This window comes from Bidens hawaiensis, unplaced genomic scaffold, assembly GCF_021521415.1.
Source record: "Bidens hawaiensis isolate Kalapana, Puna unplaced genomic scaffold, B.hawaiensis_p1.1 tig00029614_1, whole genome shotgun sequence".
Classification (NCBI taxonomy): domain Eukaryota; kingdom Viridiplantae; phylum Streptophyta; class Magnoliopsida; order Asterales; family Asteraceae; genus Bidens; species Bidens hawaiensis.
This window is the reverse complement of record NW_027505157.1, coordinates 157,025-175,376: the sequence shown is the minus strand read 5'-3', so window position 1 is coordinate 175,376 and position 18,352 is coordinate 157,025. Positions and strand designations below refer to the sequence as shown.

The window sequence follows — 18,352 nt, the reverse complement described above, 5'->3', positions numbered from 1 at the left end:
TGCAGGAATCTGGACGAGGCGAGGAATAGGGCCCTAAGGTTCATCAGGCTAGAAGAAGACGAGTTGGTTCAGCAAAGGCTGGATAGTTTCAACCACTATAACCACCCGAACAGGAAGTCGGATTCCCCATCATCTAAGCCATACAGACCCAAACCTTATTCCATAAACGACAAGGAAAATGTAGTTGACGATGATGAGGATGATAAATCTTATACCAATTTAAATGATTGTTGTTTCTCTGTTGATAATCCTGGTTTAATATGTGCTATGCAGGATCTAGGTGAAAAAGCAAGGTGGCCACGAAAGAATGAGAAAAACGCTGTTTTGAAGGACAAATCCATGTGGTGTGCGTTTCACGAAGATTTTGGCCACATGATGGAAGATTACATTGCCCTAAGGAGGGAAATCAACTACTTACTCAGGAGAAGCCACTTGAAAGAATTGTTGGGAAAGAAAAACAGAAACCAGGATCTTGAGCAGGATCCCTAAAGGGCGGAAGCTCCACCTCCAGGCTCTCGGGTTGTGAATTTTGTTTAGGGAGGATTACATATATGAGGCACATCCTACTCAATAGCTAAAAGGAATGCTAAAGCAGCTAAATTAGAACAAGAGGGACCGACAAAGATAATGACATTGTCCAAGGAAGCCGGTGTCCTCTTTGATGATGAAGATCATAATGACATTCAGAATCCTCATCAAGACGGTTTGGTTTTAACCTTATACGTTGCTAATTTTTTTGTGCGCATGATCCTAGTGGACAATGAAAGTTCGGTGAATATCATCCAACTGGAAACCCTGAAGAGGATGAGCATTCCAGAATCCGAGATTGTAACGAGATCCTTGGTTTTGGTGGGATTTAGCGATGAAGCCAAGAATACTGTGGGAGAAATCAAGCTTCCTGTTCACCTTGAAGGAGTAAATTCTATCCATAAGTTTTGTGTTATTGATGCATTAACATCTTCTAACATTATCTTAGGCAGACCCTGGATACATGATATGAAAGCGGTACCCTAGAACTATCACGAATGCATTAAGATGTTGACGCATTGGGGGATCGTTAAGATTCAAGGTTATCAACAAGAAGCTAAAGACTGTTATGCCTCGTCAATGAAACCAACAGCTAAACTAACTCAAGCATAAAAATCAAAGAACAAAACATTTGATGTCTTGGAAGCAGCTGAGCAAGAGGTCAAATAAATACTACTAGACGATCTGGATTCTGACATCAAGTGTTGTTAGGTTTCGGGCATCCTGAAGAAATTGAAGATCTGCTGATCAAGTTTCTGAAAAGCAGAATCTCCACCATTGCATGACAGGTATTTTTTAAAATATTATTACTCACAAATTAGGTTTGGATAAAAGTCTCTGGCCAATCAAACAAAAGAGAAGGAAGTTCACTCTAGAAAAAAATGCAATTATCCAAAAGGAAGTTGAAAGGCTGGAATGATCAGGGAAGTAAAGTTCCCAAAATGGCTTGCAAACGTGGTGGTAGCGCAAAGAAGAATGGAAAGTGGAGAGTTTGTGTCGACTACATAGACCTCAACAAAGCTTATCCCAAATATCCTTTCCCCTTGCCGCATAAAGACTCCATGGTGGATACCACCGCTGGGCATAAAATGCTGAGCTTTATAAGTGCATTTTCGGGATTCCAGCAGATCTAAATGGAACCCTTAGACCAAGAAGACACAACATTCATGACCTCGACAGGTATATATTGTTACACTGCCATGCCTTTTGGTTTGAAAAAAACATATGCGAACTATCAAAAGATTGGTTAACATGATGGTCAAAGAGTTACCGGGGTACACCACAAATGTCTACATTGATTATACCGTAGTGAAATAGAAGAAATCTGGAGATCACCTCCAGGATAATCGAGAATCCTTTGACATTCTTGATAGGTAGTATAACATGAAGCTGAATCCTTCAAAGTGCCACTTTGGAGTGGGGGCATGCAAGTTTTTGGGATACATGGTTACCAAAAGGGGGATTAAAGCATATAAAAGCCATAGTGATCTGAAAGCACCGGTCAACGTGAAGGATGTCTAGAGGTTAACTAGCAGGATCGCAACCTTGAATAGTTTTATCACAAGATCCTCTAAAAGGTGCAAAGAGTTCTACGATATTCTGAAAAAGAACAAGACGCTTGAATGGGGGCAAAGACATGATAATGCGCTTGAATATTTAAAAGCATATCTTTCATCATCTCCCTGCTCATGAAGCCTGAAGATGGTGAACCATTATTCCTCTATTTGGCGGTATCCCGAGACATGATGAGTGTTGTGCTAGTCAAGGATCACGAAGGACAACAACACCCTATCTACTACGTAAGTACAAGTCTACTTAATGCTAAAACCATGTATTCCCATTTAGAGAAGTTAATTTTAGCTTTAGTTATGGCATCTACCAATTTAAGACAATATTTTGAGACACCTCGTATTTTTGTTAAAACTAATTATCCTATTAAAAATGTTTTGAGAAAACCTAAAATGTCTGGTATGATGACTAAGTGGTTTGCTAAATTGAGTGCTTATGATCTAGTCTATGAGCCTAGGACAACAAATAAATCCCAAGCTTTAGCTGACTTTGTGGCTGATTTCAGTAATGATATCTAGCAAGAAACAAATTGGGAAGTTCAACAACTAGACCAGGATAAGGGTAAGTAGATATTATTTACTGATGGGGCCTCAAATGTCAGAGGGGCAGGCTTAGGAATCATCCTGAAATCACCACAGAGGGATATAATACCCCAGACAATCAGATGTTATTTCCAAGCTACTAACAATGAAGCTAAGTATGAACCTTTAGTTGTAGGCCAATTATCTAAGGATTTAGAAGTTAAAAATATTCATGTATTTGTGGATTCACTATTTCTTGCTAACCACTTCAATGGCTCCTATGTTGTTAGAAGTGAAAAACTAACCAAATATCTTCAGATAGTAAAAAATCTGGCAGAGAAATTCGATTCTTTCATACATTGAACAGGTACGTAGGGAGGTGTAACAACTCGGGATTCGGACTTGTACCTTTACCCGACTCGGTTCGATGTTTGGGTTATTTTTTTTAAACATATCGTGCTTATCAAACTAAATTGAGTATTAAATTAATATTTAATTATTTATGAATAAATCTTTAGTGTGTTTACCTTTCTAGCCCAAAATATATAGTTTAAACCTTTTTGTTTCCACCTTAAATTCCAAGGGACTAAACTACAATTTTGTTATAACCCTTATTACAATCTGGATAATCCATTTATCAAACCTGACCCGTATTCTTGTTTCTTGAACCCGTATACATATGGGATGTCTTGGAGCTTAATTTACGTAGTTTTTATGGAAATTGGATCAAGGATTTCATTATACTTGCCTATTTCGGCTCAACCGACAATCTAATTGAGAAAATTCAATCACAATGATTCGTTTTCCATCTTTAACCAAGCCGACAATTGTAATAACCCTTGAACACGAAATAGTTAATCATAATTCAATTCATTGCACAGACACCACCCTCAGACCATCGTCTAACAAACCCATATACTCAATCGCGTTACAATGATCGTTTATTGATTGTTCGTCTTGGGTTTCTTTCCGTCGGGTTCCGTTCAGATTGGACGAACTCGTGTAATCTCTTATGGTAATTGATTACATGTTTTGAATCGCGTTTTGATTCTGATCAAAAGCCATATCATTAATTGAATCAAGTTTAACGGATTTATAAGATCGAATTATTAGGGTTCTTGTTAGTATTGGGGCTCTGGCCTGTCTGGTTATATATTTTTTTAATCTGGGTAGTTACAAATTAATCAAGTGGTTCAGTTGGCTGGTTGGGTTGGGTTAAAGCACTGTGTTGCTGGAGGGCGCGGGTTTTTTAGATTTAAATATATATATATATACATACACACACACACATTATATGTATTTTTAGATTTAAATAAACAAATCTCTTTATATAAACTAAATAGTTTTATAAATAATTATTTAAGTCTTGTTATGTATTTTATATAATTAAGTCATGTTATTTACGATAAAACTTTTATAATAGATATTTAACTTTCGTAAGATTATGCTCGGTTATCAAATATCGAACGTCTACCTAGCTTTAGATTCCTTATTGCGATCATAGTTATTCATTCAGTGATTATTGTTACTTAGGAATTTCTCGTCTGTATTTTCCCGAAGCGCGTGATTTCCACGAATCATCATTTTTAATACTTCTCTTTTCACTATTGTTCGTCTATCAAGGTGAGTACTACATTCCCCTCTTTTACTCGTTTTCTCACGTTTTTGGGACATATGTGTAAATTATATTTCTCATATATACTTATACACAAAACTGCAACTATTGTTTTATGTGTTAACAACTTATACCTTACTTGTTTATGTGCTTACATGCTTTACGTGAACCGTATTCGTAGAGGTCCAACATAATCTCAAAATAGTATGATCATACGCCAGTCGTTATAGCCTTTGTGTTTCTCGACATCTCAGTTATACATGCTCATTTGGTTAATTTTTTATTCTCATATGACTTGTTGCAGCTACGTATTTTGTTATATATACTATATAAACAACTAAATTGGTGCGTTTCTCACTCAACATGTGTTGTTGACAAAATTCTATTTTAAATGCATATGCAGGTAATCGTAGAAATTTAATGCAGGTTGGTGAAGACTTAGTGAAGAATTTAAGTTAGAAGATAATTAATCAAGATCATTTGTGACATAAGTTGTATTGATGCATGATTTTGGATTATGTATTTGTTGTATTTGAAAACTTAATTTAATTAATAGATATTGTCATTTTAATAATGCATAATAGTAACCTTTGAAAAGCTGTGAGCAATCAGTTCGCCTCGGCATTTCCGCCATAGGTTGGGGTGTGACAGATTGGTATCAAAGCCGAAAGTTTATAATAGGTCGTTAGAAATTGTCTTAGACACATGTTTAGGAACCCTATATGTGCCTATCTGTTTACCTTTATGTGTTTAATTTTAAATTGTTTACTGCTTTCTTAGATAATTATCTAATGATAATTTATTATTGTATTGTTATGCACACACACACACAATTCCGAAGCTATGCTTCACTCTCAAAATTTTATTACTCCGAGACTATGTCTCATTCTCAAAATGTTTTTATAACTTCAAGGATATGCCTCAGTTTTATAATATTTATATTAAATGTTATTGGATTGTCTTTTATTGTCGGAAATTTCCTTGTGAATTTCCTAGCTTTGTTTTTGTTCGTTTTCACTTAAAACTTGGGAGTGTGACAAGATTCTCCGCCATAGTGGAAATTTTCATACAACCGACACTTTAAGCGTTTAATGTAACCGGCTAAACGGTTACACCCTTTATTGTGTTTTATTGTTTTCAAAATGTCTAGTCGGGTGTAAAAACCATAGGACGCCATGGACACGCCAACTGTACATTTGTACAATTTGTTATATTTGCGATATTTTGATGGAACATTATCATCCGTGGTGATACACAAGATGTTTCAACTACTTGTGCTTGAGTTCGTTTATTCGTTATTTAGTTTGGTCGGTCAAATCGCCATGTAACGCTCATGGGCCGACAAACTCAATTGACCGTTTCGTTAATTAAGTTGGGTCATTAAAATTGCCATGTAATGCTCATGGGAGACCGACTAAAACATTTGTTTTGGTTTTGGTATGCTAATAAGTTGGGGAAACAAAATGCCATGGAAAGCTCATGGGAAACCCAACACCTCGAAGAACATTCGTTAATTGTTTTATTTGTTTGATTTTATACGAACCAATTTATGATTTGATTTAACTATTCAGTTATTCTATTATTCTGTTATTAAACTATTCAATTACTTATTTACTAAATCATTTTTTTTGAATCAAGATCTATTGATTCGATCTACTCATTTACACTCAAAACATTTTTATTCTCCTAATCGAATACAGACCCTTCATTCATCAAGACTCGGTTATCACGAGCTAACCAAAACAATGTACACTCATTAAAATCGGTTTTCACCTATTCATCTTATCACATTATTATAATGTCAATAACTTAATTAATTTAAATAATATAATACAATTTAATACTCATGACATCATATACATAAACTATTAAACATATTTCCAGTATTCAACCTCAAAATGTTAGTTTGTTAAAACATGTCAAACTTTGATGAAACTCATTAACTCATCTGATTAACCCATTGATTTTCAATTTGGATTCTAACTTATCCTTAAGTTATAAATAAACATCAGCATAACATATTTAAGTTTTGTTTTACACAATAACTCATATGAAATCTACACAACTATCCAATCTTCTCATCAAATCACATCTTTATTAATCATTGAATGTTTTCTTTACATGAAACAACACCAATCATTTATTTTCTATAACCGCCTCATGGTTACATGTTTAGTCAAGGAGATAACTCCTGCAATCTCTAAAATATAAACTCAATTTCTAAAAAATAAATACAATCAATTCAATATTGTTCATCAACTTCTTCGCCAATAAATTCAATTCATTTACCGCTACTCAATCTCATAACAACAACAACCGCAAGTCTAAACATCAACTATATGCTGTCAATCAAGTTAACAGTCAATCTCAACAAAATCTTAGCGTCTCAAAAAAGAAACTTTACGTCAAAATTCACTCGATATTCTTCACTTACTATCACTGTTCAATTCAATCCTCATATCTCTTTGTACCTAAAGTAATCATTTGATTATCTTGTTAATACTTGCCACGACTATGAAAATCCTAATCACCTACGCCATGTGTGTTCTCGACTCAATCATATTCATCAAGCTCAAAATTTCCAAACTTACTCTATTAAACCCTACTTTGCAACCTAATCAGAATATTTCAGTTCAATTAACTTCAATTATTCAAATTTTTACAGATTTAATTAATCAAGTTATTCATAACTAAGTTTATTAAAGAAGATGTTTTTGTCACTTTTATCTAAACATACTTTACCTTTCTCAATCGTACATTATAATAATCTTTACTCGATTTTTGGATTTACTCAATTTCAATTCTAATAATTTATAAATATGTTCACCCAACACAATTTATCTTTTCAACTGGTTGCAGCACTATACTTTCAAAGGATGTTTGAAAATTTTAATATTTTATTTAAAACAACTCAAAAATAATAATAATAATAAAATAATAAAATCAATTCATTTTTTTAGCAATATTTTACGCAATGTACCCCCCATCTTATAAACTTTTACTTTTAATCCTCATGACGCAATTCCTCACTTATTAAGACAACATTATTATTTTCACATAATTAAACATCTTACTATTCTTATAGTTCCTCAAATTATCCTTCATTTTATAAATCCTCATTTTTGGTCCTTATAGAATATATCATTCAAGAAATTTTTAAAAGTTATGATAAATTTTTGACTATTCAAGGTTCTATGCTATGATAAATTTTTAAAAGTTATATTTAAGATTTTATTTTTCCTCAAAAATTTAATAGTGTTGTTATAGTATTCTTTAATTTCGGGACGAAATTCCCTAAAGTAGGGGAGGCTGTAACAACTCAGGTTTCGGACTTGTACCTTTACCCAACTCAGTTCGATGTTCGGGTTATTTTTGTTAAACATATCGCGCTTATCAAACTAAATTGAGTATTAAATTAATATTTAATTATTTATGAATAAATCTTTAGTGTATTTACCCTTCTAGCCCAAAATATATAGTTTAAACCTTTTTGTTTCCACCTTAAATTCCAAGGGACTAAACTACAATTTTGTTATAACCCTTATTACAATCTGGATAATCCATTTATCAAACCTGACCCGTATTCTTGTTTCATGAACCCGTATACATATGGGATGTCTTGGAGCTTAATTTAAGTAGTTTTTATGGAAATTGGATCAAGGATTTCATTACACTTGCCTATTTCGGCTCAACCGAAAATCTAATTGAGTAAATTCAATCAAAATGATTCGTTTTTCATCTTTAACCAAGCCGACAATTATAATAACCCTTGAACACGAAATCATTAATCATAATTCAATTCATTGCACAGACACCACCCTCAGACAATCGTCTAAAAAACCCATATACTCAATCGCGTTATAATGATCGTTTATTGATTGTTTGTCATAGGTTTCTTGCTGTCGGGTTCCGTTCATATTGGACGAACTCATGTAATCTCTTAAGGTAATTGATTACATGTTTTGAATCGCGTTTTGATGCTGATCAAAAGCCCTATCGTTAGTTGAATCAAGTTTAACGGATTTAAAAGTTTGAATTATTAGGGTTCTTGTTAGTATTGGGGCTCTGGCCTGTCTGGTTATATATTTTTCCAATCTGGGTAGTTACAAACTAAAAAAGTGGTTCGGTTGGCTGGTTGGGTTGGGTTAAAGCACTGTGTTGCTGGAGGGTGCGGGTTCGAATCCCTTCAACACTATTTTATTTGTTTAGTTTGTTGAGCTTTATTCTTGTATAATAGTTAATCCTTTAAACCAATTTAATTAATATTATAAATATTATAAAACTCATAATTAGTTATATTTTTATAAAACTAACACATTAATCAATCATATTTTTCGAATCCTTGTTAACACCACATATGAATGTATGTATTTGTGTATATATATATGAATATGTGTATGAATATATGTATGAATATATATTATGAATAAAATTAATTATAATCTGTTACTTAACTAAATATCATATTTTATATAAATATTATTAGTTATTTTTTTACAATAATTATTTAAAGAAAGATCTTCATTAATGACACACACACACACACACACATTAAATGTATTTTTAGATTTAAATAAACAAATCTCTTTATATAAACTAAAAAGTTTTATAAATAATTATTTAAGTCTTGTTATGTATTTTATATAATTAAGTCATGTTATTTACGAAAGAACTTTTATAATAGATATTTAAATTTCGTAAGATTATACTCGGTTATCAAATATCGAACGTCTACCTAGCTTTAGATTCCTTATTGCGATCATAGTTATTCATTCAGTAATTATTACTTAGGAATTTCTCGTCGGTATTTTCCCGAAGCGCGTGATTTCCGCGAATCATCATTTTTAATACTTCTCTTTTCACTATTGTTCGTCTATCAAGGTGAGTACCACATTCTCCTTTTTTACTCGTTTTCTCAAGTTTTGGGGACATACGCATATATTATATTTCTCATATATACTTATACACAAAACTGCAACTATTTTCTTATGTGTTAACAACTTATACCTTACTTGTTTATGTGCTTACATGCTTTACGTGAACCGCATTCGGAGAGGTCCAACATAATCTCAGAATAGTATGATCATATGCCAGTCGTTATAGCCTTTGTGTTTCTCGACATCTCAGTTATACATGCTCATTTGGTTAATTTTTTATTCTCATATGACTTGTTGCAGCTACGTATTTTGTTATATATACTATATAAACAACTAAATTGGTGTGTTTCTCACTCAACATGTGTTGTTGACAAAATTCTATTTTAAATGCATATGCAGGTAATCGTAGAAATTTAATGCAGGTTGGTGAAGACTTAGTGAAAAATTTAAGTTATAAGATAATTAATCAAGATCATTTGTGATATAAGTTGTATTGATGCATGATTTTGGATTATGTATTTGTTGTATTTGAAAACTTAATTTAATTAATAGATATTGTCATTTTAATAACGCATAATAGTAACCTTTGAAAAGCTGTGAGCAATCAGTTCGCTCCGACATTTCCGCCGTAGGTTGGGGTGTGACAGGAGGAAAACGCTGAATTTGTTGAGCGAGATCCCCAAGTCAATGCCTTCACTAATTAAAAGAAAGTAATAAGAGAATCTGATGAGCGAGATCCCCAAGTCAATGAACTAAAAGAATTTGAGGATGTTGCTGATTAGGATACTCAAGCTAGTCAGGAATCCTGGATCCAACCTATCAAAAAATATATGCTACACAACGATATCCCTAAGGATGAGAATCCTAAAGCCTTTCGCATGAAGGTATCTTGATTCGTTATTTTAAACAATATTCTTTGTAAAAAGTCTCTTGAAGGTCTATACTTAATATGCCTAGAGGATCCTTAAATACGAGAAATTATAAAAGTTACCCATGAAGGCGAGTGTGGGAATCACACTGGAGGCCAATCCTTGTTCTCCAAGATTCTTAGGACTGGTTATTATTAGCCAATCATGAAGAAGGATGCAATGATCTATGCTCAAAAGTGTGATACCTGTCAAAGACGCATCAACATTCTTCACCAACGGCCTGAACCTATCCATTTGATCTTATCTCCATAGCCTTTCATGAAATTGGTAATGAACATTGTGAGCAAAGTACCAAAGGCTCCAAGAGGAATGGTTTTCATTTTAGTAGGGAATGACAGATTACTTATCCTAATGGATCGAAGCTGAAGCCTTTGCCCAAGCTAGAAAACAAAACTAAATTTGATTTTCCAAAAACTAATAACCCAATAGTTTAACTATTAACTTAATGTGACACTCGTAAATATCAGGTTAACTCTGTTAATCCGAAATCCATTAATTAAAACACAAGATCACACGGACTATGTCATTCCAGTTAACGCATTTCAAATTGCATTTAATTAGAGTTAAATGACACATGACAATCATTACACAAGTAGTCTCTCGGAGTTTCACCAAATCACACACGAGTCGACTCAAACCGTTGGTGAACAAACAATAAATAATATAAACAAGTGCTTGGTATAAATACGTGTTATGTTTATATATGACTGTGTTCTTGCATTGTGTAACATTATTTCATGGAGAAAATAGACTAGTTGTGCTAGAATTAAACTAATTAGGAGTGAAGGGTGAAAAGTGTAACATGTATTATAAGTAATAATATTTAAACATGTTATTAACACAAACCCTAATCCCCTTTCCCCTCTCTCCCACTTGCGATCGGCAGCCCCCCCCCCCCTGGATCGGCCGAACAAACAACACACACACACACACACATACACTACATCTACAAGCTTGATTGAAGGGTTAAAGTATTAACTAGGTAACTAAGCACTCCCTTAATCCATTCCATTGATGTTTTTGCATATTAAACATGATGATCATAAACCCTAAATGATAAATATGTTGATTATTGATGAGTTAGGGTTGTATGCATGATTTTTGGTTCATAGATTAGTAGTTTGTTGAGTTTTTGGTGAAAACTGATGCTGGACAGAATCAAAATTGCATGTTAAAACGACTGTAACTTGATGTTAATGATGTGTTTCGAAGTGATTATTGATTCTATGATGTAGTAGGTCGAGTCTAGTTTCTAAAGAGTCTGAGTGTGTAATTTTTGGACGTATGAAAGTAAGTTTTTATTAATTTACAAATCTGTTGCGCAAGTCTGATTCGGGAAGCCTTCTTGTAGGCTGTCTTGTAAATAGTATATCACATAAACAACAAGACCAATTAAGTTGATTCTACTTCTAGAAGTTAATATTTTGAGTGTGGAATCTAACCCAATTGGCCTTGCGTTAATTGAATTAACCATGTAATGGGAATAGTAAAGAACCTTTCGTTGTGCATGATAATGACTGCTATGTACTTACTGTGTTGTTTTGATCCTTGTGAGAACAAAGTATGTAATAAAAATATAATAAAATTATTTTTAGAAACCTAACTCACGTGTGCTTCTGTGATGATTTTTTGGTGATTTTATCTACATGTATGTTAGTGAAATTGAGTAATCTTGACGTGTTAAAAATCTGTCTCAATAACTTAGCTGCTGAATTCTTAGATTTAACTTGAAAAGTGATTATTTGACCGATGTCTGCTATGTGTTTGACATATTAGCCCTTTTGGTAGAATTTTACTGATGATGTACCATAGTAACAATTAACACTATACTTTTTCACACATGTAACTTATCACCAACTTGTTTGTCGAGTCGCACTTGTTTCACAAACGTAACACGAACACATCTCATGCATAACTTTTATGTGTCGAGTCTAGAGACTCACTCGTATTTCAAACACTTAGAAATGTTATTTTTGTTTTTAGAGCACTAGTGAGGATTTATTTGACGCACGATTTTCTCATATTTTTTATAACTTTGCAAACCGTGAGTTTCACGACCCCTTTTACTCTTTAACGTTTTATTAGGGGGAGATAACTTACTCCAACCCTTTAGATTTTGTTTATACTTTATATATCACTTGTAAGGCTTAGTGGCAACAAACCAACTAAGTCCTTCTGAACAATCGAACCGGTTAATATATAATAATAGCGAGTCACCTTTGAGTAGTACTACTAGGTTTGACAAACCCCACCCAACTCTAAACTCGACCTTTTGGCTAACACATTACCATGGTCGTGGTTGACATGGTGGCAAGGCAATCGTATAAACAGTCAGCTTCGGTGTCGAACACTTCGTAATACATGCCTGATAGGTTAGCTACCTATTGATATATATTGACATAACACTATCTGGTTACGCTAAAACGCATCGCTTAATTTACTTACACATGTGAAGTCACCAACCCAGCGTTGACACTTTTAGTATGTTTGTCTCAGGTAGCCGAGCCGGCGAGCAGTATAGGACATGCATTCACTGAACTCTATTGTTTTAAACTTTATTTAAATTTTGTCATGATAACTGTTGTTTTAAGTCGTCCCGTGTGGCGCAACTATTTGCTTTACAGTTTACGCTTCCGCATTTTTACTTAAGACTTGATGTCTTGGTTGTTTTTAAAAACTTTAATTGTGGTGTTTGATATAACTAATGATTCCGATCCAGCTAGTTCACACCCTTTGATGATAAAACTCTGTTAGTGGAATTTGTGGGTGTGACAGTTTGGTATCAGGTCCATTGGTTATAGCGAACTAGAATTGCGTTCATACTAGATTATAACCGCAACGACTCATTAGTTATGATCTTTCGCACCGCATATAAGTATATATATATATATGATATATATTTGACTATTTACTTTCCTTATTTTTTTTCCTCATTCACTCATACGCGCATAAACTATACACGACTTATCCTGTAGGGATGTCAACGCCATCATCATCATCCGACCCGTTGTCCCACGCCCCAGGAAAGGAACCGCAGATTCCCGAACAATCACCACCTCGAGCAGACCCAACACTAGCAGCCCCCGCACCGAAGAGGCACCGCCCATCTGGAGACGTTTACGAGTGCAACTGTAACTGAAATTAGTATCCAAGTTTGACCGAACTGATTGTTTACCGTGAGCAAGTTCCCCCCACTACCTCTCCCGTGTTGTCCTATGTCCTTCAACACACTACCACCCCTAACCCAACCAATGGAGCGCGCTTTCGCAGCACTCGCCTCCTGTCTGGATCATGAAGTTGATATTATGTACTCGACGAGAGTGAATGTTACTGGATTGATAGGGGATGGAGCTGAGGCTAGGAAGAGAATTTCCTACCTGACTGAAGCCATGAAGGAATTTCAGGATGCTGATGTTCAACTAATGAAGTTAGTGATCAAGATGCAATCAGAGATGATAGATTTGTAGGATGAAGTTAGAGACGTGAGAGGCCATGCGGCAGTAGCTCTAGCTCGTTGCGAGACACTAGAGGCGCAAATTGCTCCGAACGTAGCAGAACCGGAGGAGGATCCTGAAGAAGATATGGAGGAAGAACCTGAAGAAGAACCAGAGCAAGAGCAGGCTGAGGAGGAGGCACACTCGGACGTGTCCTCAGACGACGACATCTAAGGATGATAACACCTAGATGGAGGGGGTGTCTCCATCCAAAATTATCTTTTCTATAATTTTAAGGATTGATTTTAAATACTTTGTAACGGATACAATGGTTTTAATCATGAATTATTGTTTAGATTATTATATGGTTGTGATGTGATGTTTTTTTTTCCTTCCTAACTATTATTACATGTATGGTGTGTTGCATATATAACCGAGAGTTCATGTCTAACATTTTATGCTGTGATTTAAGGAGATGTCTGGAAGAAACGCTGGACGTGGCCGCGGTAACATCAACATGACTGCAGCAGAACTCCAAGCCTTACTGAACGATCATGCGGCGGCAGCTCTGGCTGCTCATGTTCAAAATCAAGCCGGAGGCCAAGCCGGAGTCTGTACTTTCAAGATTTACTTGGACTGTAAACCCAGTTCGGTTAAGGGAACTGAGGGAGCCATAGGTTTCCTGTGTTGGGCCGAGAAGGCGGAGTCAGCCTTTGAGATGTGAAACTGTCCACCAGCCAGCAGGGTTAAGTTTTCTGCTGGAACATTGCATGATTCAGCCCTTACCTGGTGGAATTCCAATGTGCAGATACTCGGATTGGAGTTTGGCGAATGCTATGAATTGGGAAGAATTCAATAACATGATGAAGGAAGAGTATTGTCCTAGAGAGGAGATCTCAAAGCTAAAGTCAGAATTTTGGTCTTTGAAGAGGGTGGGCTCGAAAATTGAATCCTACACCACCCGTTCTCACGAATTGGCGGTGATGTGCCTGCGGATGGTAGATCCGCCAAGTAAAAGAATTGAGATCCAATATTCAGCAAGAGATCCAAATCGACCATTATTCAGGGTGTGGTGCCATCTTCCAAACCGACCATTATTCAGCAAGAGATCCAATAACCCACAAGCTGACGGATCAAGCAGTGGCACAAGGTGCGTTACCACATAGAGGTTCCACCTCTAAAACCCTTGACAAATCGAGCAACGATAACAACAACAACTTAGGGAATGGAAATAGGAAGTTTGACAACACGAGGTCCTCATCATCGAACCCTCCATAGCAACAACACCACCGTAAACCCGTACCCACTCGGAACTTCAATAATCAGGGTTCCAACAACAATGCCGGTGGCGGACAGGGTTCGAGTAACTATGTTGGAAAGTACCCAAAGTGAAACAAGTGTAACTATCACCATGCTGGCCCATGCGACCGTATAAAGTGTCTACGATACGGTAAATTGGGTCATCAGACCAAGGACTGTAGAGGAAAACTCACGGGTAAGGGCACCCCTAAACAGCCTGCACCCACAAAAGGGTGTTTTGAGTGTGGCCAGGAGGGTCATTTCAGGAAGGACTGTCCTAAACTGAAACAAAATAAGGGCAACAGACGCAATAGCAGCAACGGAGGCGGTACTAAATATAGAGCCTTTGTCATTGGTTCGGGCCAGACCCGCAACGATCCTAACGTGGTTACCGGTAAATTTCCTGTAAACGACTGTTTTGCTTCTATTTTATTTGACACTGGAGCTGATAGGAGTTTTGTGTCGAAATCCTTTAGTAAACTGTTAGACTTAACCCCGACACCGTTAGATGCTAAGTTTCCTGTTGAATTAGCTGACGGTAAGTCTATAGAAACAACACATGTACTAGCGGGATGTAAATTGAAACTGTCGGGTCATACCTGAGATATCAACCTCATACCCTTTACACTTGGTAGTTTCGACGTTGTTATCAGCATGAACTGGCTATCCGAGAATAGAAATGAGATTATATGCCACGACAAGATAGTTCATATCACTACTCCTTCCGGCGAAATCATCTCAATACAAGGCGAGAAGAGCGGCATGACTACTAGCATTATCACCCTCATGAAGGCGCATAAATATTTACGAAAGGGTCATCCGATGATTTTAGCTCATGTTATTGAGAAACCCGCGGAGGAGAAGCGGACCCAAGATATACCTATTGTGCGAGATTTTTCGGAAGTCTTCCCGGAAGAATTTCCATGACCCCCACCCATTCGACAAGTCGAGTTCCAAATCGACTTAGCACACGGTGCGGCACCCCTAGCACGAGCCCCGTATCGGCTCGCACCGGCGGAGCTTCAAGAGTTGTCCACTCAATTACAGGACTTGTTGGATAAAGGTTTCATCTGACCCAACTCATCACCATAGGGAGCTCCTGTCCTATTTGTTCGAAAGAAAGACGGGACTTTCCGCATGTGCATCGACTACCGGGAGCTGAACAAGGTGACGGTCAAGAACCGTTATCCCCTACCCCGAATTGATGATCTTTTCGACCAGCTTCAAGGATCGAGTTACTACTCGAAAATCGATCTGAGATCTGGTTACCATAAATTAAGAGTGTGCGAAGAAGACATTTCGAAGAAGGCATTCAGAACTCGGTACGGGCACTATGAGTTTTCGGTTATGTCTTTTAGCTTAACCAATGCACCAGCCGTATTAATGGACCTCATGAACAGAGTATGTCAGGCGTATCTCGACAAGTTTGTTATTGTTTTTATTGACGACATCCTCGACTACTCCAAGAACAACACCTAAGGCTAATCTTGGAATTACTAAAGAAGGAACAATTGTACGCTAAGCTCTCTAAATGTGAATTTTGGCTTCGCGAGGTTCACTTCTTAGGACATGTGATCAATGAGAGTGGTATCGATGTTGATCCAGGCAAGGTAGAGGCCATCAAAAACTGGGAAGCAGCTAAGACTCTTACTGAGGTGCGACAATTCCTAGGACTAGCTGGCTACTACAGACGTTTCATCGAGGGATTTTCAAAGATTACTGAAGTGCTTGAAGTAGTCAAATAATTATTAACTAAATTATGCAAATGTAGACACTAAGTAATAATTCTAGACTCTTAACTTAACTAAAACTACTAACCGGCAAGTGAACCGGTCGACTCTAGTACAGCTAAGTAAGTCCGGATATCGAACCCACGAGACTCTTTAAATTACGAAACTAGCAAATTAGACTCAACTACAAGACACGACTATTTAATAATAATATTTAAGGGGGTTTTAAAACTAATTATTAATAAACTAAAAGTAACCCTAAATAATTAAAATAATAATAAAACCTAATCATTACTTAAAACCTAATTAATTAAATATAATAAACTCTTAAAACACTTAGATTAATTCAGATGATAAAGATAACTACCTAGGCTAGAATCCCCAGAGTTACGGTTATTAATTAAATGGAAAACTCACGTTATGGAACTGGGATCATGAAATAGACCCTTGAGAGAAAACCCGAACAGGACCCTTGAACTTCAAGAAGACGCCTATGGATTTCTAACAAGTTTTAAGACTCGCCAGTTATTAATTAAACTTCCTTACGGTTATTTAATAACTTATGTCTAAGTATCTTTATGACGAAAACCTACCTTACAGCGCGGAATTCAAAAATAGCCAAGCAGACTCAATTAACTTAATAGACTAAGCTGACAATCAAACCTAGACGGATTCCTTACGAAGAACTAAATCTAGTAATCCCGACAAGCAAAGATCTATCAATAGCCTATCACCTTACAGCTTTTTAGACTAGCAGCTCACTTTTATTTGTTTAATTTATTTTATTGTTTCTATGATCTTAATCGATATCAATCATAAACTAGTCAAGAACACACAGTAAATGACCTAACAAAACCCTATCCTATGAAACAATCAACAAGGGCAATGTGAAACAATAAATTCAAATAAACAAAACCAAGCAATCATACGCATCAACTAAATAAAACTCAACCGTTTACTTATAACATAATATCCATAACGCAATGAAAATCCAAATAAAATCAAACCGAACTAAGGTTCATCACGACCTAGACAGTCTATGGAATTTAGCCTAGCATCTTAAGGTCTAAATCAAACAAAACGAATAATAACGAAAACATGGTGAAAGTATAAGAAACGGGGAATCGAAGATGATAAAACCCGTAAACTCGAACGTGAACGTGTAGCTCTTCACCGGATGTTCTCTCGCCTTCAAAACACCAACAAAAGCGTAAAATAGCTCCAAGAACTCTCCAAAATCGTCTGGTGGCTTTCAGGTTATGTCAGGTTTAAATTAAAGGTGTTTAAATAGCGAAAACAAGGCCCGACAATAACCAAAAACGAATTAAAAACCTATCAGTAGTGCCTAGGCGCCGCGCTAAGGGCTTATTGCCTTTCCCCTAGGCGCGGCGCGGCGTGCTTCTCCAAGGGGGCGGTCTGACCGGCCCGGTCTGACCGGTTCTCTGTTCCGGTTCTTCCTGACGCTTTCCAGATCTCCATTTCGGCTCGTTTTAGATCGTTTTTCGCCCTTTTTAATCACGATAAAATACGCATTAACTAAAAACGAAACAAAACAATTAAAATATTAAATAAAATAAATAAGGGAAACATATATATTTAGCATTATATCAAATATCTACACACTTATTCTTTTTTCGTCCCTGAAAAAGTTTGATGCTGTTGGATCAGAATCGGAAAATTAAAGTATAACAAACATATATGTTAATTTTAAGGCTCAGAAAAACCCAAAAACCGCGATCACCGATATTGTTGTCCACCTAAACCCATGCCTTAATCTTTACCGGGACAAATATGACCCAACAATTTTTTTTTACTCAGTGGTTTACACAATTAAGACCAGCTTATTTTCA

General features: G+C 36.0%; 1 protein-coding gene across 1 annotated transcript; it reads left to right on the top strand.

Annotated features, from left to right (window-relative positions):
• The first annotated feature begins 627 nt into the window (after window positions 1-627).
• On the top strand, window positions 628-1,014 carry LOC143611136 (uncharacterized). The gene has a single exon (XM_077085423.1). It carries the CDS (start codon window positions 628-630, stop codon window positions 1,012-1,014), a length of 387 nt encoding a protein of 128 aa, XP_076941538.1.
• Window positions 1,015-18,352: the final 17,338 nt, after the last annotated feature.